The 22,294-nt window shown below is 38.8% G+C and overlaps 1 protein-coding gene across 2 annotated transcripts in view; it reads left to right on the forward strand.

Moving 5' to 3' along the window:
• The window catches only part of si:ch211-126j24.1 (phosphofurin acidic cluster sorting protein 2), a 72,512-nt gene that overhangs the window by 31,326 nt on the left and 18,892 nt on the right, over nucleotides 1–22,294 (forward strand). For both annotated transcript variants that reach the window (XM_047804443.1, XM_027169990.2), the window contains exons 3-12: nucleotides 6,464–6,553; nucleotides 6,947–7,072; nucleotides 8,770–8,932; nucleotides 10,198–10,289; nucleotides 10,837–10,920; nucleotides 14,711–14,770; nucleotides 17,605–17,756; nucleotides 18,508–18,601; nucleotides 18,779–18,865; nucleotides 19,808–19,950. In XM_047804443.1, coding sequence (XP_047660399.1) covers nucleotides 6,464–6,553; nucleotides 6,947–7,072; nucleotides 8,770–8,932; nucleotides 10,198–10,289; nucleotides 10,837–10,920; nucleotides 14,711–14,770; nucleotides 17,605–17,756; nucleotides 18,508–18,601; nucleotides 18,779–18,865; nucleotides 19,808–19,950 — 1,091 coding nt within the window. The remainder of the gene's footprint in view (nucleotides 1–6,463; nucleotides 6,554–6,946; nucleotides 7,073–8,769; nucleotides 8,933–10,197; nucleotides 10,290–10,836; nucleotides 10,921–14,710; nucleotides 14,771–17,604; nucleotides 17,757–18,507; nucleotides 18,602–18,778; nucleotides 18,866–19,807; nucleotides 19,951–22,294) is intronic.

Below are 22,294 nucleotides of genomic sequence, written 5' to 3' on the forward strand. Positions count from 1 at the left end.
TCAACATTCTTCACAGTTCGCTTTGAGAATGTGTGTGTGTGTGTGTGTGTGTGTGTGTGTGTGTGTGTGTGTGTGTGTGTGTGTGTGTGTGCACTCCTGAAACAAATAGGCTTTTATTCTGTTTAAGAGAAGAACACTAAACCTGAACCCAATAATTAGGGTCGATCGTGGGTCATGTGTCCTGTGAGTTTAAATTCAGCCCTGTTTCAAACCATCACAGGATCGATGACCTCATCCGGAAGGAGAGCCAAAGTAAGAGAAATAATTATACTCTGTCTGAGCTTCTGATTTTATTCTGGTTTAGAAGACGTTTCTTTTATAGTTGTCCAGAAGATCAAAATAGGGAACTTTAATCCTGTTACATCAAGAGGTTTATAAGTCCAGTCTTTCAGTTAAAAAGAATGCTGTGGAGGAACGAAACAGTCAGAAATTAAAAACTAATAAAGATATTAAAAACTTTGATGCTGGATTTATTTTAGATGGTTCAAGATAGACATCATACCATGAGAATCCTGCCTTTATTTCTCGTCACAACCTCAGCTATGGTGTTTTTGCACAAGCTCCCTGTTCCACAGTTCAGTGCACAACACAATGTACAGTTCAACTTCACTAATTACGGCCTCTACTTCTGATTCTCTTTTTATTCTCTGATTATATTAATCTATTATTGCTGGGTTGTCAACTGGTGCACGTCTGTACAGATGTAGACCCAAGTAACCAAACCAAGCATTTTAAAAATTTCTGCATAAGAGCCAATCAGTATATGAAAAAAAGGTCATCGAATGTAATGAGTCTGTCTGTGTTTTCCTTGTTTCTGTCTGCTGTCATTCCTTGCTGTTAATTGTTGGCCCCGCCCACTTATTTGTTACCATGGACACTAATTGTACTCAATCTTTCCTCCAGGTGTGTGGTCTTTGTCATTGGTTCCTGTCACCTATATATTCTCTGTTTGTTCACTTCCCTGGTGCTAGTCGTTTCAGTGTTCCTGTTTCCTGTCAGCTCTGTGTTCGGACTTGTTTTGCCTGCCTATCTGTGTACTTGTTTTTTTTGTCATTAAAGCTCTTTACTGCATTTGGATCCTCACTTGCCTTTGTCCCGCCATGACAGATAATCGGTTAGTCCCAAATCGCATTCCTCTGCACTCTTTTTTTTTTTTAGGATAAATAGTGAGTAGTGTTTTTCACACTGAAAACTTCTGCAAGAATAAGTGCACTTCAAATACCCAAATAATTCCCAATCAATGAAGTATGGAATGTTGGACACTTCTGCCATCTACCCTGGCAGCTTTGCTTACATATGAAGATGCTATTCTAAGTAGCATAACCAGTTTTAGGATTTGACAGCCAGCTCATATCTCAAAATCATAGAGTTTTTTGATTCCTTATCACAGTAAACTGTCATTCTGGTGCTATGCTGTTACACCCAGAGAAGGAATTGAACTCTGTGGATAGGAAGGATGGAGGAAACCACTGTGGTGTTTGATTGCAATAGGATATAGATACTTATAAATTACGATGCTTGTGATATCAAGATAAAATAAGAAAAGCATATGGGTTGTAATACATGTAATATGTGCACGCTGTTCCTAAGAGGGAAATAACTCCAATTTCTGATTTTTTTTTTTTTACTCTATAACCCATGTGTGAAGACCACAGTTCTAAATAATCTTGATTTAATTTCTATAACAGCTCTCCTTACACTGGTTCTGTCTGCGAGCTTTATACAAGCTTTATATACTGTATGTCACAAGAAAGCTTTGCACGTTTTAGCATGATAACAAGCTTTTATTTATATAGCAGCAACTCTTATTGCTGCTATAACATCAATGAAAACAAGTATTACCATGATTTAACATTGCTGTTTGTAATGTAATGTTGTAGGAATATAATCATATTTGCGGTGGTAATATTAACTTTGGTTCACATTAGGCTGTATCACACTGTTGTGGATTGTTTTTTAAGGTTTTAAGGAAACATCTTGTTAATTTTTAGCATGCCTCTGCGTATATACGGTGCGATAGAAGGGCAGGAAGAAGAAATAGATTTAATGCGACACAGTTATTTGCGGCAATATTTAAATTAGATTTCATTTCGAATATTAAAATTAAGGCAACCGTTTGGTATCATTGTTTTTACGTGAGGATCAATTTTTATACAGGCATTATTGTGTCGTTAATTGCTTTACCTAATGGCTACAGTTTGTTGAACGGTAGAAAGTGAGTACATGACAGGATTCTGCAGGCTCACAACCAGTTCAGCGAAGGTCATGCAAGAGATGGAAGTGGAGCTTTCCAAGCACTTAATCTACCACAGAGAAGGAAGTTAGAGATTACTCCAAGTAAAGCCTTTGAAAGTGACTTGTATATCAGACTGATTAAGAATATCCAGTGTTTTCTTTCCCTAACGATTCCCCTCTGTGTGGGGACCAAATCAGTTTTTGCTGTCTATGGAGAAATGACAGACCAGAGAGCGGCAGATGGAACGAGTTGATAAATGTGAAATACAACCTGAAAATTTCAGACTTAGCTGTATTTCTGCCAAAGGCCTGATGACGCAGACAAACCCTCATCCGATTTTTATCTCCACTCATGCTCGAAGAGTGTGAGCTCGTAAGCACTTTCCCTGAAGGCTAGATTGTTGAGAGCTTTTCATCACGTCCGTTATGGATGTGTGTGTGTGTGTGTGTGTGTGTGTGTGTGCACACATATTTATTCTTTGAAGCATTTTAGAGTCATTTCTCAATCTTCTGCTACTTTGTCTTTCATTTCATTTCTCGTTTTGTCTCTTTAACCTTTCTTTACTGTCAGACCGTGACAGTGAATAAAAAAAAACCTTAAGTGCTTTACTGCTTCACGAACACTGGATCGATTCATTGTGTGGTTTCCAAAGACCGTCTCGGAAGGAAATGAAAACAAGATGGGAGCTTGTTATGAAGACTGAAGCTGTTTTTATCAGCCGTAATGCTTTCCTGCCTTTGTTTTATTAACTTTAGACCTAACATATTTTGCTGACTCACACAAAGTCCATATCATTATAAGAGTAGTTGCAAATACAGAATTCTGTATTTTTCATTGTGTCTTGTTCCATCAGAGGTCACCCAGGCCAATACATTATATATGACTTGTATCAGAGAGCCAACATTTTAAAAAATATTCTGACATCTAGATATTCCTATGGTCCTGGCTTATCATCTAACTGAAAAACTTATCAGGGTTTCCCGCAGCACTTTGCAGTTCGGGTGGCCCGCCTAAGCTGGGAAGCCCTCCCGCCTTAACTAGGTCGTCCAAAAAAAATAAAAAATTTCACTGCACAAAAGGACGTCAAGTGCATCTCGGAGAATAGCGCCGACGCTCTTCACACCGCGAAGGGGCACGCACGCCACACGGCCGAATTGAGAGAAAGACGTGGTCGGTCACTGACTGGAGGATAACTAGCCAGCAGAGGTGGGTAGAGTAGCCAAAAATTGTACTCAAGTAAAAGTACTGTTACTTCAGAATAATATGACTCAAGTAAAAGTAAAAAGTAGACATCCAAATAATTACTTGGATAAGAGTAAAAAAGTACTTGGTGAAAAAAACTACTCAAGTACTGAGTAACTGTTTAGTAACGTCTGATTTATTTTTTAACACAAGACAACAAACAAAAAAAAATACACATTTCATACCAGGCATGCTGAACAGAAAACCACACACCGGTCAACGTAAAACGTGTGTGCGCGTGTGTGAGAACGCACTGAGATTGAGTATGGTAACGTGACGAGACTGCACAACTACATTTGATTGGTGAAACACAGTCACGTGGTAGAGCCTTAGCGGAAGTTTCTCTCTCTGTCAAAAAAAAAAACAAACATTAAAATTGATGCGTAGAATACCAAAGAGGTAAAAAGAAAAGTAACGAGCTCACTGTAGCCTAATGTAGCGGAGTAAGAGTACAGTTTCCTCTTCACAAATCTACTCAAGTAAAAGTAAAAAGTATAGTGATTTAAAACTACTCCTAGAAGTATATTTTTTTCAAAAACTTACTCAAGTAAATGTAACGGAGTAAATGTAACTCGTTACTACCCACCTCTGCTAGCCAGTTGATAAAACGCGTGTCTGTGAGAACTGTAAGTGGACTTATGTTTTGGGTTTGTTTTGTTATTGTATTAGTCTATAGTTCTTGCAAATTTAAAGTAAGTTAGCTGGTGATTTTGTTGTTCGAGTTCTTCACCTGCTAGCTAGGTTGCACGTGCCTGTTTTTAATAACTGTTAAATGTAGTACAGAGTCTGTGGTCTATCTCACAAATTAGCACTAACCCCCGCCCCCCGGCCCCACCCACCCAACGCCTTAACTAACAAATTTTCTGCTGGAAACCCTGCCGATGACTTGTATTACATTTAAGACTATTATTAAAATGTGGACATGAGACTGCTTTGGCAACTTTGCTTATTTTCCACAAAACTATCAAACACATTTTTGTTAAGAGTGAAGTGAATGGTCACACATATTCTTCTGTACTGTGGCATGTAAGTACAGAGAAAGCAAGACATGATGCCCATTACAATCACAGTGCCTGAAGGATTCATTTCGGTCAGCCGTCACTCCACATGGACCTCCACTGGAGTTTAATCTGTTTCTGACTCGAGAGCACTATCTTTGCATATCCCTGTTTTTTTTGGAAGCTCTGGTCAGGGATACAGCATCCATGGAGGGTTTTGCACCACAGTGACATCTAGGTGGTGTTTGGATTCAAACTTAGTAAGCTAGAAAATAAACCACCAAACTACCACTGCCTTCTCATTGGTACTTCCTCTACTTCCAAGGCTTTTTTTATGTTCGGCGATAATCCATTTTGACAGAAGTAGGCATAAAATAAATGGCAGCAACCTCTAAAAGCATTGCCAGTACTCGTTTCACCACCAGTGAATTGAGGAACCACTAAGAAGAAACATGTTATCCCCATTCTCTGAACTTTACAACCCCCATGCTTAAATATAAAATCTGGTTGCTGATATCAAGAGCTCCTACTCCAAAATCCCGCACCCAAAAGATACACCAACTGTGAGGGGGTTAAAAAGTGTCAAATCCACTTTCAAACAATGCCACCGAGAATGTACTTCCAAGAGAAGACCTTAAACATATGGAGAACATGGTAACAGAGAAGGTGTCTTGGCAGATTAAACCATCAGCAGATAGCAGATATGAGGAAGTCTCACCAGTGGTTGGACAAGACTAAAGGTTAATGCACAGCCAGACCAAGCAGACTATGCAATCAAAGTAGTGTGTATCATAACAGAAAAAAGTACAGGCTAGGCAAAGAAGCCTGTGAGATTTAATCAAACACTGCCTATCAGGTTTCAGCGATCGTGTTCTTCACCTTCATCTTCATCAAATATTAGCTGAATACTTCCCAGTCCAAATGGGAAGGACTACAGAAGGAGGAGAAAACAACTAAGCTCCTTCAGGACCTCCAGAACCAGACAGATAAACAAGTAAAGACACAGTACTGAAAGATAAGGAACAGAAAACAGAAGATCTGGCAATCCCATTTGATGCAAACATCCAAAGGAAGAAATACTGGAGAGATTCCAGATCTGAAATAGGAACTCGAAAGAATGTGGAATGTAAAAATAAAGGTCGTCCCATTTACAAAAGGAACATGTGGAGCCCTGACCCGAAAGGCTCTGAACGATTCCCGGAATTTGAATCTCAGGACTGAAGAACGCAACCCGAGGAGTAACAAAAGTACTGTACCACACACTGAGTGCACCGAACTCTCAGACCTCTGGTGATATATATATATTACACTGGCACCAGTTCAACAATCATGACTATGTCAAATATTTGTTCAGGTTAAAGCAATTTAGTCTGTTGTGCATTTACTGTACATGTGACAGCTCTGTGCATTTAGCCAGCAGACTTAGCAACACTACCACCTTTCCTCCACCCCCCACCCCCTTTTTTTTCCGCTTGGCATGGCCCATTAGCAGCTGTTGGCTTAGACAGATGCCAGGGCAGCTGGTGGTTCAACCACAGGAGACAGGGAGAGCTCAGAGGCACAGATCACGCACACTTCCCAACCGTTTCATCAGCTGGGAAACGTTTGCTTATTTACTTATTTTATTTGCAGCCTGTGGAAGATCAATTTACTCTAATTACTCCAACAATGGCTCGGGGGAAAATGATTGTTTTACAGATTTAGAAAGAAGCTGTAGGTTTTTTCATTCCCATCAAGCTTGTCAATTTATTTTGGAAAGGATCGGATTATACCAGGTTCTATTGTCTTCTTTTGCTGTAAATATTTTGAAAAGAAAACCTAATTAGTTTTTATTTGTCAAGCATGCCAGTATATTAGACTTTGATTGGCAGTTGAGGGTTTTGCTCATTGGTCCAGCGGTGTCTCTCTGGCAGTTCTGCAATTGAAAATATTTTTGCTGTAAAGAAAACTTTGTTAAATCTTACATCTTATACATTTGTGTCCTCAGGGGTCCAAACGTATCTTGAGGTCTAATGAGTACATGCTCCCTCCCAGTGGCCTGATGGAGACAGACCTGGAGCTCACGTTTTCCTTACAGGTAGAAGATAGATATAGTACATTTTTGTTTAAAAAAAACATCGGGGTTTTGATTCTGTGATTTAAATTTGATTTTTTTTTTGGTAATCTTTAACAGTCTGCATGACTGAGCTGCCCACCAGGTGTGTGTGTGTGTGTGTGTGTGTGTGTGTGTGTGTGTGTGTGTGTGTGTGTGTGTGTGTGTGTGTGTGTGTGTGTGTGTGTGTGTGTGTGTGTGTGTGTGTGTGTGTGTGTGTGTGTGTGTGTGTGTGTGTGTGTGTGTTGAAACAGAAATGCTCCAGTGCTTCAAACCAGAATGATGTAATATTCTGCAATATTATCGTTCTCTCTTGCACTTCTCTCTCTTTCACTCATAATTTAGTCTTTTAATTTAGTTTTTCTGCTCTCTCGACAGTATCCCCATTTCCTGAAGAGAGATGCTAACCGCTTGCAGATCATGCTCCAGAGAAGAAAGCGCTATAAGAACCGGACCATCCTAGGCTACAAGACGCTGGCTGTGGGCGTCATCAATATGGCAGAGGTGGGAATAAACCACAGAGCCATTTACATTTATATTGTTGTTTGGTTTTTGCTCTTATATCTCACGACTATCCAGTAACGCTGTTTTATACATGTAGTCTCCATTAAAAATATATCCTCATGCTAGTACGGTATGTGAAGGACAAAAACATTCCATAAAGCTAAAGCCCTGTCAGAGAGTTATTACAGCAGGAAAGCAACAACTCAAGGGATACATGAAATCTTCGTCGCTGAGACTACTGAAGATTTTGAATTTATTTTAATATGAATCTTTAGTTTAATCTCTATATAAAGAGACATATTCATTCTTGCAGTTTGAATTATATTCCTGAATTTTTTTCATTTCGCTTGGCCGATGAATCTCTTGCCTTCTGGAATAAAACATTTTTTTAAGCTCCAGCTTCAGGATATTGCTTTCTTCACTTCATTTCACTATAGCTGTGAACCGCATTATCACAACATTTCTAAGCATTCTGCATTTGTTTCATCAATACACTGCAATCCACACACATAAACACACACACACACACACACACACACAGGCAGCTGAAACCTGAACGGAGAAGGAAAGAACATCTACCGAACATCTAATATTGTAATTTGAGTCACATTTATCTGTGTTCATAAAGGCTAATCATTTTTAACCAGATATTACATTTCTTTGCCTTTTTTTTTGTGGTTTCTTTAAATTTTGTGACATGAACAGCAGGTAATATATTTGTCTTTATTGATTTTGCTCAGTTAATTATTGTATCCATGACAACGGCAACAACAAACATAGCAAATGTTAACATCTTCAGTGTTGTTACCATTTGCTGCAGATCAGAATTGGGCCTTTATGTAATGTTTCCAGGTTGGTAACCGGACAACTAGCAAACGATGCATGTCTTTATTAGAGCCCCAGTGTTAATGCACTCATCATAAAACCGCAATCTCTCCAGAAAGATCCAGTCAAGACATTATTGTGTTTGTGTCTGGATCAAGCACTTGCCTGGAAGTTTTACACCAGATACTAGAAATGATTACGACACGTCAGAATGGATGTACTGAGACCTAAAAATCACACTTTAACAAAACGTTGAATAAATAGCTAGACAGTTAGATTGCTCAACTGAGCATGTTCCACTCCAATGTTTCCAAAGACTGTATAAACATAGGGAAAAAAATTATAATTTATCTTTCTTTTATTACAAGCTATTTTGCAAGAGCTGCCTCCTGAGGTTTCCTGCTCAGGTTAATAATGTGTAGAGCTGCATCTACTGATTTTGCCTCACTAAACCAGCCTGGCATTTATAATGTGTGTGTGTGTGTGCGTGTGCGCGTGTATTTTTGCACCATAATGTGAGAGCGTGGGCACACTCACACCATCTATGAAGCCTCCTGGCGTTTCTTCAAATACCTGCAATTAGTTTTAGCAGTTGAGCCCTGAATGTAGCTCAGCCAAAGGCTCACGTTTGAATGACAGAGTGGCCATCATTTTCTTGCACACGGCCACCTGGGAACATAAAGAGCTCCGGCTGTGACTGACAGCTAATAAGAGACTGAAATGAAATTGGACGAAGACATACCAAATGTGAGATTTTACTAGTTTGTACATATTAGAGATAATATGGTCTACCCTGTGTTGAAAGAGTGTGTGGGTGTGGGTGTGGGTGTGTGTGTGGTGTATTTCATGCAGTTTCTCATTTTTCTCACTAGGTGATGCAGCACCCGACAGACGGAGGACAGATTCTGGGTCTCCATAGCAACGTAAAGGAAGCCCCTGTACGTGCGGCCGAATTAAGTGTGTATTCTCTGTCCAGTCAGCCCATTGACCCTGAGGACGGCAGCGGACAGCCGGGGGCAAAGGTGAAAGCTTCAGGTGAGCACTGTAACCTGGTAACAATAGGGAGTACCTGGTAATAATTAGGGTCCAATTTCATGCATGGGTTTGCGCTTGTGAAAATTCACTTTGCGTTTCCTCCGGACATTCAGTTTCTTTTGTGCTTGTTTGGGGCCAGAAACACTTGATTCTGTATCGTTATTTATATTGTATTTGTATAGTACTGTTAACTGTGACCATTGTCACACAGCAATTTTAAAAGCTTTATATAAATTCTGGATCTAAATTCTAAATTGAAATGAATATTTATCCCTAATGAGCAAGCAGGGAGGGGTAACAGGGGAAAAGAAAATCTCCCTATGACGAGATTCAGAAGAATAGTTGAGAGAAAGCCCACTGCTTCTTTTTTCCTAAAAACCTGGTGAATTGGTGAAATTGCAAGCACAGGATTCTTCATTTAAACCGCTACTTTCTATGATAGCTGTACTCATGTACTCAGTCGAAGAGGGCTTTGGCATTGTGATGTGTCACACGATGCATTTTTAATTTCAAAACACTGTAATCGCTTTAGAATATCAGCATATATTCTTGATTTTGTCTTCTGTGTTTTCAAAATTCTGGATTGATACAACCACCCTGGAGCCGTGAGGGTTCAGGGCCTTACTCAAGGACCCAACAGTGGCTGCTTGGCTGTGTTGCGGGTTGAACCCCTGACCTTGAGGTCAACAACCCAGAGCCTTAACCACAGGAGCTACCACAACTCTTTAGCGGTTGTTCTATGGAAATCATGTTAACTGTTACATTAATAAGAGAACAGTTATTACAGAGGCATCAGAGGAATCCTTCTTGTAACAGTAATATCTATGTAAAATAGATACTGAAATAGATATTTCAGAGGACACACAGGGTACTGGATCTGTAGCACAGGCCACAGGCCAGTAGGCCCTCGATCGGATATTCCATTAGTGTCCGACTTGCGTGATGTCGTTGTAATCTGTCTGTTACATAAACAAGTGAGCCCAGTGGAGCATTTATAGTAAGTGCGCATTAAGGCAGCAGAGAGGCCCCTCGGAGAGGTCTTCCTATCATCCAGCCAGCAGCACTCAGACCACAGCTTTCCCACACTCCGACCAGCGAGGCCAGCTGTAGTGCATTAAGAGCTCTGGCAATCCATCTCAGTAATGGCTCACATTTTTAACATTAAAGATCTCTGCAGGAGACAATAAATATAATAGAACGCTTCCATATATTCAGGTGAAAGGCTGTGAAGAGGGATTTTTTTAACTCTCATGCTTCCTTTCCAGATCGATCTCCGGATATGGATAACTATTCAGAAGATGACGACGACAGCTACTCGTCAGAGCAGGAGGCCAGCGACGATGCTGTTCACACCCAAGTAAGAGCTGATTGTCATCGTTTCTCATCTTTATTCTTTCCTAGACTGTGTTGGCAGAAGTTGGCAATTATTGGACAGCAGTCCAAAGAAACACTCTGGAGGAAAATGGCCATTGTTCCCCCTGCTAGTTTATTAAACATGAACCAGTGAGGCTTCTGTAGCAGATCCCCTGCTGTGTTGTGCATGTGTACATTCATTTATGTAAATTATTTATCTGAAGTCAGACCAGCTCCTCAGACTCATCAGACCAGAGACTAACTGCAGCGCCAAAGATTTCACAGACTTTTGTAGATTTTTTCAATTTTACCATTTCTATTCCATGAAGCTACAAATGTAAAGAAAAATCATTGTTTAATTTATGGTTATAAACTGATTACTAATGTTAGGCATTAAAAGGGAAATGTTGCTATCCGGTATGCAGTTTTATGTACTGGAACTGTTTTTAGTATTTGCCATAAAAACAACTGTTCTTTCACCAAGTGTGTAAACTTCAAAGATAAAGCTAATTGATCTTCATGTTGTCAAATGTGTATATAATCTGCTCTAGGACCTGTATGATGAGGATGACGATGTCCAGCGAAAACCAAAGAAAACACGACGGAAAATGATCCGAACTACCTCTATAACTCGGGTGTGTAGACCACGCCTTAAGCACAGACACCACTTTATTATTTTACTACTTTATTACTTTATTATTTTATCATTAATACATTTTGCAGATGGGCACAAGATCAGCAGAGTACTCTCTGTCAGTGAAGGTTTTCAATCTTGACCACACAATAAATCCATGAAGAAATGTTGATTATCTTACAAATTCATCAGATCCCTTTTATATCATCTTATATAATAAGTACAGCACCAACCAACAAAACTGGCAGGCCACTGAATATTTTTAATTGGTTACAATAGCGGGTTTTGGAGGGAAAATCTGTGGTCCATTTGGTCACAGTTGCATTGCAGACTGTAGCATGTGGTCTACATGAAACTGACCAGCTGACATGATTGTTTGAACAATACAGTCTGGATCCTTCAAGTCCCTAATTCTAGACCAGAGCTGTAGCACCAGCTAGTTAACTGTGCTTTTGAAAATATGTGTAATGTGTGAAAACGCTGTTCAAGACTGTACCAGTAACACAACATACCATCACTTGGACAACGCAAAGCTCAGCCAGAGTTAAAACTCATTTAAGTTCATTCAAATGTTTGAATGTGTATAAGATAGATATAAACAAGCAAGCACTGTTTGTTGTTGAAGCATCGTGTTTATTCCCCCAAATAAAGCCAGGAAATTCTTGGCTAGCATTTCAGCTATGAGTTGTGGCTTTCCGTAGACACAGTAAAAGTTATTGGAGTCTGACGAGATCTTCATTTTTGTTCGATGAAGTGTTTAACTTTGACTTGGACTAATATTACTGTTATACAACAGTTGTTGTACATTCTGCTTCTGGAAAGCTTGTCTAGCATCATAACTTAATAAACCTAGTAAAAATTTGTTGTAGCAACAGCCTCAACACATTCTCGGTGTGCATTCACAGTCTAGCAGGTGGTCACGTTTTGGGAGGTCTATTACTCTCAAGAAATATTTGAACTGGTTAAAGACTGTTATCGTTAAATTAACATTTCAGAATTGTTATGCAGAAGTCAGTTTTGTTGCTTATTTGGTTAGTGAAGTAAAATGACATATTAACTGGTACTAGCAATATGTCCACACCTACCTCCAACGAACGCACAAAAGGCTGTGTGAGAATGTTAGGTGCTCGCACAATAGTTTGTGTAATGCTATCAGTGTTGAGAGAACATGACTCATTATGAGCATAACATTTTCTTGAGCTTTCAGACCTACTAGATTTTCAAGATCCAACCACTTCCCTGCAAATTTGAACAAAAAAAAACGACCAAATTGTTCATTCCTGTTAATGCCTTTGAATCAAATTATAGAGTTGGTATCTTTATGTACATCAGTTGTGTCAGCTCTTAGTAAGAAGCTTTGTGCGTTGTGGTGGTGTGATTTTGTTAAAAGCCCTGCTAACAGTTCTCTGTGAGGCCATGCCGGGTGTTGACTTAATCCTCTTTGCTAAGCTAAGCAAAACATCAGGAACAGGAATATCAGGCTAAGATCGTTACAGTGCTAGACCACTACAGTGTAGTATGTTCTACTTCTTACTCATGCACATTAAAAACAATTGCGTGTTCTTAAATACTAAAGAGTGGACTTTTAGACACACATTGATCTCACTGTGAAGCCTGCTTTAACTGGTAGATGACTGTGTTTGCTATTCGTGAAGCATGTGTAGAGTTTGTTTGATCATTGTTATTAATAGTGGGCTATGAGGGGCTAATCTACAGAAAAAATGAGCTGACACGAAGTTACGTTAGATCTTCGCACCACTTTGAAAGTTTAATCACACTGAGATGGATAGTTCAGCATTTTACAACACATTTGTAGATTTACAAATAGTAGTGTACTGAACTCTTTTTAACTGGTACACTGCCATTTCGAATCAGCTTATCAGACATAAGTATAAACAAATGAATTACTTTATCGCCGGATGTCTGAGGTAAAATTAGTCAGGACACTGTTGGATTTCACTGTTTATGAGATGATTGTTTTTTTTCCTCTGTGGGAATAAACTTACACTGAATTTTATAACTCAGTGTTTGAACATAAAGCCTTTATCAGAATCAGAATCAGATTTATTGGCCAAGTTTGTTGACACACACAAGGAATTTGGTTCCAGCTGTTTAACATTATGCTTTTTGTACAATATGCATCAGTAGTGTGTGTAACATATACAGATGATGTGATGACTGACAGTTCTGATAATGCAGTACTTATAGATATGAAGCAGGGAATATAATTATGGTGAGTATTAATCAGGGTTTTGGTAAACAAAGCTCTGTAGTGCCTGCCAGAAGGGAGGATCTGAAAGAGGTTGTGTCCAGTGTGTGAATGGTCAGTAGTGATTTTTCCTGCCTGGCTTCTGGTTCTTGTATGGTACAGGTCCTGGGAAGTGGGCAGGGGGGCACCAATTATTATTTCTGCTGTTTTTACTGAGCGTTGCAGTCTGTTCATGTCCTGTTTTGTTGCTGCTTTAAACCAGATATTGATGGATGCGCACAGGACAGATTCAGTGACTGCAGTGTAGAACTGCATCAACAGCTCCTGTGGCAGACCAAACCTGCTTAATTGACATAGAAAGTACATCCTCTGCTGGGCCTTTTTGATGATGGAGTTTATGTTGCACTCCCATTTCAGGTCTTGGGAAAAGATAGTGCCCAGAAATTTGAAGGTCTCTACAGATGACACAGGGCTGTTGGATATTGTCAGGGGGAGTAGTGTTGTGGGGTCTTTCCTCTCCACAGTTTTGAGGGTGTTTAGCAATAGGCTGTTCTGACTGCACCATAGCACCAGCCGCTTCACACCCCTGCTGGTATTTTTGAGTTATGTTTTATATATATTTTATATTTATGAATCATATTTTATATTTATGATTATATTGACCGTAGTAGCTATGTAAAAACAGAAAGGCACACGTATCCATGAAAGGCACACGTATCCATGGAAACAGTTCAGAGCCAAGTGCAAGATAAAAAGGGAGAAATGAAGAAATAACAAAACAGACAACATGGGGAAACAAGAGGAAAGGACTCAGCAAAAAAAATTAAAATACAGGGCTATATACAGGTATGTATAAGGGGGTAATTAGTAAAACATATACCGTAAGAACGGTATTAGGATCAGGCGAGGCAAACACATGTGAGAACACAGAACATAAACAAAAGCACAGAACATAACAACATAGATAAACCCAAACTGTCAAAGCCGTCTATTACAGAAATACTTCTATAATAAAAAAAAAAAATACAAATTCCTATAGGTCTACACCATTGTGGAGTGACATGACAAACAAATTCAATGCTGAACATTGACTCAACAAACAAAGGAAGTTTTTTGGTTTTCTGGTACAAAAGTGTTAAAGCTGCAGTGTGTCATTTGAATAGTCCTCTGCTGCCTGAGAGATGAAGTGCAATCGAAGTGAAAAACCACACCTTAAACCGCATACACTGCATTAGGTTATAGGTGGTGCATCTCAACACATCTTTTCCATTTGCTGTCAAAGCTCATTGGCAGGCCTTAAAAATGTACCCAAACCCAAAGCTATGCCATGACTAATCAAAGTGTCACTAAAATCAAAGTGTCGCTAAAATAGATTTAAAAATATACTCTCTATTTTTTAATCTATGTAATCATTTCCAGCCTAGAGACACTTTTAAAATACCATAGAGTTAATTAATAACAGGATAATTGCTTTTCTTTGTTGTATGTGTGTGTGTGTGTGTGTGTGTGTGTGTGTGTGTGTGTGTGTGTGTGTGTGTGTGTGTGTGTTAAATGTGTTTAAAATATGAATCCTTTTTTTCAGCAACCTAATTTCAAGCAGAAGTTTGTTGCCCTTTTGAAGAGGTTCAAAGTTTCAGATGAGGTGAGCGATTTTCTTTTCTCTTGAGTCTTTTATCCAGCAGAATGCAGGAAATTGCTATACCAGCCATTTTTACACAAGCCTTCACAACACTCCAGTACTCTTTATACCAACACAGAATCGTCCCAGATATCAAATAAAAACATATTTCATACTAGAAATGAAAAATCAAACCAAAGATAAGAGATCTCTGCATGATATTGATCTTGTACTTGATCTAAAAACAGGAGTGTATGAGCAAAGGAGAGGACAGATTTCCACAATATGTGTTCAACGCAGTTTAATGGTCTTTGTTGCTATGTTCTGGCTTAACCTTGCTCTGACTCCCAGAGGACTTAATACTATGTTTTATAACATTTTCCAATTAAGTTCATGACATAAACTCATTCTTTTGTACAATGTTTTTAAATGGACAATCTGAGGTTGCATCCTAGTCTGTTTTTTTATTTTTGTTTTTTTCCCCATAAGGATATTGACTTTTTTACATTGCCTTGCCCATAAACATGATGCAGAAACAAAACAAACCGCAATGTTGCTTTACTTGTCAGTCAGATGACCTCTTGGCCAGTAAAAGCTGAAATGGAGTTCAGACCATCTGCCGTCACTCTGAAAATCTGGCTGCATGAGACTACTCTAACATTAACTGAATATCTTAACATTTTGGCTTGTATTATCTCTGAGTAATACAGAAAATGGCCTAGATACTCTATGCTATAGTAGACCACATAATGCCCTCAATATTGGCTGGGAGTCCAGTGGAGTTTAAATCAGTGTTTCTATATGGGTGGGCAGGATGCATCATTTCAGTCCTGGAGGAAGCATGTGTTAGCTGTCACCTTTCTGGATTTGTAGCTATCATGTAATAAGGCAAGTTCTAGATAAAGGCTTAACAATTTATCAACAACTATACTGAGAGAAATATGGGTGGAAAAATAGCTTCATCTTATCACCTGACTGGAGCAATTTAACCAGAGGACACAAAAATATTTGTTCCATGACAATCGTATAAGAAATGAGTCGATCTGATGGTGGTGTTTAAAATTTTACATCAAAACCCTTCTGAGCTCAGTTTTTTTTTTAATTTAATGTGTCTTCTTGTTGCATAAGAAACATAACCCTAATATAAAATATAAATTAATAAAAAAAAAATTAATAATGTAATTCTCAATGAAGAATTGTCAGTAAAGCTATCCCTTTAAATCACATTTTCTTCTTTTAAAGATTGTACAGATGTCTTTGTCCTTTTCCCGTTGCACCTGATCTCTGTGACTGACACGTCTGTTTATGACTAGCTGCCGAAGCAAAAACTAATCTCCAAATGCCTGTCAACACAAGCTTCATCTTGGCCTCCCACTGGCCCTGAGAAGTTAATCAGTTATGAATTATGATTTTAATAACTTGAAATTTAATTGAAGGCTCCAGACGACACGTGGCTGCATTAATCAGTGTCTAAATGCCGCCTCTGTTGATGGTTATGGCTTTGTTTCTGCATTCTGTGAGGTTGTTAGCAACAAGACTGATTACAGGAAGTAGAGCCGTGTATGTATGTGATCAAACAAATGATCCAATTACTGGCTGGGAATTTGACGGTAAAGTTCAGTAGCATCTGTGCATTGATCATGAGCAGTATATCTGTGTCAGAATTCAGTGTGTGTGTGTGTGTGTGTGTGTGTGTGTGTGTGTGTGTGTGTGTGTGTGTGTGTGTGTGTGTGTGTGTGTGATACAGGATACAATGATACACTGTCTATCCTTATTATTATGTAATCAGTGGTGTGAATACATGCCATTAGAGTCACCCAATAACAGATAAAATGCTCAATATTCCTCTCATTATTACACCAAATATTCAGTCAGAATAAACAAATGAATAATTTTATCACCACAATACTGATATAAATTCATTCAGGTCAGCGTTCTTGCCTCTGTTTAGTTTATAAGTTTTTAATTTTTTTTTAGTAGGTTCAGAAAAACATAAATACTTATGGAAAAACTACAAATTCCTAAAGCCCTAAGTGTCTATGCTGGCTTCACGTGTCCCAGAGGAAGGACGTTACGCTTCACCCTGCCTGGCTTCTAGCTGTTGTATAATAAAGGCAAGCTGCCGTGTGTAATTTGCAGGCATCAGATTGGGGAGAAAATGTGGTAAAATTGCTAATTTTTATCTAGATACATATTAAATTAAAATTGTCACTTCCAAACTAACGTACGTGATCATCTTATTAAATGCTCTCAGGATCTTTAGCATGTTCCTCAACAGTAAATGCAACTATAACTTTAAAAAAAAAATTAATATAAAGTGTAATTTATTTAAATAAATTTTAAATGATTTCTGTTGACAAGCTGTATTGGTATAAGAGGAATAAAACACTTTAGGATATACAGTAATGTTATATCAAAATCAACTTCTGGCCATATTACAGAATGTATTACATATAACTACACGGTTTTTTTAAAAATTATTATTAACTGCATGCCCTTTTGTGTTTATCTTCCAAAATCTTCCACAGTTTATGATTACAAAATTCTAGATAGACCTGGTTCCCAAGTTCCGTACGCCAAGTGCCACTGGCAGTGTGCACAAGTCAAAGATACAGTACAAGGAGCTGAGGGCATAGATCACACAGTTTGTAGGGTTGTGCATACAATAAAGACCTTCTCACAGTTTGTTCTGTGACATGGCAATATTTCTGAGCCTGCTTTGTATATGCAAATTAAAATGCAATGAAACCTTTTATGCTTTCTCAAAACCAGTTACACAGCTTTAAATGTTGTAAAACACTTCTAAGCATCTGTGTTTGCGTGTGTGTGTGTGTGTGTGTGTGTCTGTGTGGCCTCAGGTTCTTGACTCAGACCCAGTGGATCAGACCCAAGAGGTGGAGGAGGATCTGGACCTGCTCTATGACAGCCTGGAGGTGTATAACCAGAGTGACAGCGGCCCGGAGATGGAGGACAACGACAGCGTACTCAGTACCCCTAAACCTAAGCTTAAGTAAGCAGCTTCCCTGGGGTGCTGTAGCAAATCTAGTGAATTAGAACAACCCTTAGACTCATCTTTTGGCGTTGAGCTTCTAAAAAAAAAAATGTTACAGGCAGATCACAAAAATAACATATTGCATGCACTGTGTTGAAGAGTTAATGTGTAAGATAGGGCTTGTAGAATTTCTTTAAAAAGTTATGTAATATATATTCAAAGTTAATAAAGGCTACATTGACATAATTTATAGGTTTATGGAAATGCCTATGGAAATGTGTGTTTCATAATTCTTTTTGGCAAAATAACCATAGTAGGAAAATATGGTGAATAATTACTTTATTTATGCCACATGTTAATTTGAAGTACTTTTATTATTTAACTAAATGGCAAAAAAATATTTTAAAAAAATGAACAAAGTATGTGACCAAAAATGGCACAAGTCCCTTCTTTTCTGTGTTTGTATACCAAATTCATTCAGTAAGGCATTACTTAAATGGAAAAAAGTAGTTGGATTTTTACAGTGTTCAAGCTGTTATTGTTGGTAAATAAATGTACAAAATAAATCTGAAAAATTAAAGTATACGATGTAATTATGTTGTTACCTCTTTGTGGTTTGATAAAGGAAGCTATAAAAAATTTTACCCTCCATAGGTCGGGAATCTGCACTGTAGTGCCGCCGCTAATTGGTACTGTAGGAGTATGAAATGTTGCAAAGCAGTTTCTTAGGATACTAATTAAAATGAACTAACCTAATTATGTCTTTCAGGCCATTCTTCGAGGGCATGTCTCACTCCAGTTCCCAAACTGAAATTGGAAGTTTGCACAGTCAGAAGAGTCAGCATAGAGTACAGACTGCTGCTGTAAGACCTTAATCAAAACTACTCACATAATTCCATGTGTGTCCAGAGGGAGCTATCTCTGAATTGCTCACCATGTGCCTTGTGTGTGTGTGTGTGTGTGTGTGTGTGTGTGTGTGTGTGTGTGTGTGTGTGTGTGTGTGTGTGTGTGTGTGTGTGTGTGTGTGTGTGTGTGTGAAGGTCGGAGACCTGCTAGCAGTGGAGAAGGACAGAGCAGCAGTTGGACGGTACCAAGATGAGACATCTGTAGTGGACACTATAGCAGTGGTCAGTATCTGTCTTTCCCCAACTGTCACTTTACGCTGGTCTCGTTATCATATCAGTTCCTTTTTTTCCGCTTGGTCAGTTAAATGGAAACAGACCCACTGAGAGCTCCATTACGCTTTATTGGAGTGCTGTAGTGTGTGTATTTAGTATCAGCGTGTTGATGACTGAGGAGGCCATTTGCTCATTTGTTACTGCTGCTGCTTCATTTGATCCATCTGTACTTACTGTTTAGCTTCATATCAACCACTACTGAGAGACAGAGGACATGTAGAGGAGGGGTGTATAAATCTCCTTCTGAAGCACAATGCATGTTATTGGATTTTCAGTATCATATATAAACACATTTAACAGAGCAAGATTTAAAGAAGGTTAGATGCAATACTGTTAGAGCACACATCACTTAATGGGACTGACATGTGCAGAGGCCACATCTTCTTTATTTTGACTGATAGGAACCGAGGCCACACCTTCTTTATTAGGACTAAAGAGCACAAAGGCCACACCTCCTTTTCTGATGCTGCTAAGCACAGATATTATGCCTCTTTCACGGAGACTATGAGACAAAGTAAAAGTTAAACAGACAACATGAAATAAATATTGTTTTGATAGAATTTCTAAATGATGGGGGGAAAAGGGATGTGCATTTGGATAGATTTCTGAACCAGTCCAGACATATAAAAAATACCAGACTTTACCCTTTATTCAGAGTCATAAATAGGGTGTGCTAGTTAATATCATGGTGACTCAGTTACATGCTCCTGTCTCCATGGGTCTCATGCACGTGCATAGACACACACACACCCAAACATTCACGTGTAAAAACACCCCCTCAAGGACATCTGTGCTCACAGGTTTTGATTTGTTGCCTATGGTCTGGATCAGTGGCTGTTACCATGACAACCTTTAGATGTCTTGCATGGTGTGACGTTGTTGTGTCTGCAGGAGGCGGCTGAGGAGGACGCAGGAGTGGGAGGAGCGCCAAGCCAACATGATGCCAACCTGAGCTGGGACATGAGTGTGGAGAAACTGGCCAGCTCAGTGGGCAAAATCTGCAAGACCGAGTCCCAGAATATGATGTCACCTAGGTAAAGGCAGATTGACCATCCTTCCTTCCTTCCTTCCTTCCTTCCTTTCTTTCACCATTTGATGTGTGCTTCAGCACCTCTACATGTATGTAAAACATCATTATCTATTCATCTATACTTGAGTCATCTACACAGTCTACAGTCTTTATTCCTGCTTGTAGAGTTTGCCCCACATCTTCATTACATCGAGTGTCTCTCAAGAGACCAACCGAGAATGTGTGAATGTTTTTCCGTCAGCTAACGAGCTCATTAAGAAGAGTAATCCTCCACGTGACATTATCTAGTGTTTCTGAGGCTTCATTATAAATACATGACTCTTCTCCGGTTCTCAGGATTATTCAATTAAATCTAATCAGGATGTTCTAAAAATTTTATTTAGCAATTAAATCCTATAAGGATCATTGATTGAGGTGTGAAGTTTGTTGTTGCAGCATTTTTAAGGAACAGGAAATTAGTGTATTAGTGTGTCGTATCAGTACATAACCAGCAGGTTTTCGATCATATTTAAATATGCACTTCTATGCACAATTTTTACACCACTTCACTAGGAAAAAGTATGGATGGTTTTTTTGCGGGATGGGTTTTTAATTGCTTAAATTTTATTTAATATAGATAACATTTATTTAGCATCATTTTATTAAATATAGATTAGACAAATATAGATTATGGAAATTTAGGGGGAAGTCATGGCCTAATGGTTAGAGAGATTGACGCCTAACCCTATGGTTGTGAGTTCGAGTCTCTGGCCGGCAATACCACAACTGAGGTGCCCTTGAGCAAGGCACCGAACCCCCCAACTGCTCCCCGGGCACCGCGACATAAATACCACGGAGCCCACTGCTCCGGGTGTGTGTTCACGGTGTGTGTGTGTGTTCACTGGTGTGTATGCACTTTGGATGGGTTAAATGCAGAGAACGAATTCTGAGTATGGTCACCATACTTAGCTGTATGTCATGTCACTTACATTGATCTCATGGTTATTGATGGAATAAACAGCAGCTTGTAACATCATACTGGAGCTGTGGGATAAGAGCATGTTTTAATCCTTAAAAATGGCCTCTTCTTTCACAGTTTAGAAATTTTTTATTAAAGGACTTTATTTTATTTTTTGTTCAGTTGTGATTCAAACCTCTAAAATGCTATAAGATTAAATAAATATAAATAAAGAGAGAAACATTTTGTAGTGGACAAGTCATATATCCATTAGCTAGGCCATTGGGACCGTGAAGGCACTAACATACTGCCTACCGCCTTATGGCTTTTTGTCTAGCATCGGCTAGAATTAGTAAGTAACAAAATGGAGAAAGTAAGTCATGCTAGTTAGGTAGTCAAGCACGTTAATGCAGACAAAATCTGTAAATTTCTATATGAGGGTGACTCAGTCATGTCATTATCCTTTTTTTTGTAAGACAGAATCTTAACTAGTCTCTCGTGATGTTTTTCTTCTCATGACAGTCTACTAATAACTAAAAAAGACCTCATGTGGGTGTAAAGCAAGCGTCTTTATTTTTCTCTGTATATTCAACCATTTTTATGCCATTTAATTAAAAGATTAAGTGAGTGCTTGATGTACTAGCAGATGAGATAGATAGATAAATTGATGGACAGATAAATGGATGGATAGATTGTGAATGTCGGTAGGTTTTTTTCTTTCTCTGGTGTTGAATAAGAGAACAAATTTCCTGAGCACCAGTATATTGAGTTTACCTGTCTGTGACTAAAAATAAACAATGATAGCCCAGACTTATAATCATGTTGTTTGCATCAGGACAGACTTATTTATTTATTTACCTACCTACCTACCTACCTATCTATCTATCTATCTATCTATCTATCTATCTATCTATCTATCTATCTATCTATCTATCTATCTATCTATCTATCTATCTATCTATCTATCTATCTATCTATCTATCTATCTATCTATCTATTTATTTCTTGTAGCATACTTCATACATATATCTTAGACTTGATTCTGCCTCAGACAAAACTTACAATTACTTAGAGAGGTGAAGAGATCAGTTACAATCACAAAGTGATGGCAGCACATTTTCTACCGCTTATCCGAACTTCTCGGGTCACGGGGAGCTTGTGCCTATCTCAGGCGTCATCGGGCATCAAGGCAGGATACACCCTGGACGGAGTGCCAACACATCACAGGCACACACACTCTCATTCACTCACACATTCACACTCTAAGGACAATTTTCCAGAGATGCCAATCAACCTACCATGCATGTCTTTGGACCGGGGGAGGAAACTGGAGTACCCGGAGGAAACCCCAAAGGCACGGGGAGAACATGCAAACTCCACACACACAAGGCGGAGGCGGGAATCGAACCCC

The sequence above is a fragment of the Tachysurus fulvidraco genome, chromosome 2 (genome assembly GCF_022655615.1).
Source record: "Tachysurus fulvidraco isolate hzauxx_2018 chromosome 2, HZAU_PFXX_2.0, whole genome shotgun sequence".
In the NCBI taxonomy this organism is placed as follows: Eukaryota; Metazoa; Chordata; class Actinopteri; order Siluriformes; family Bagridae; genus Tachysurus; species Tachysurus fulvidraco.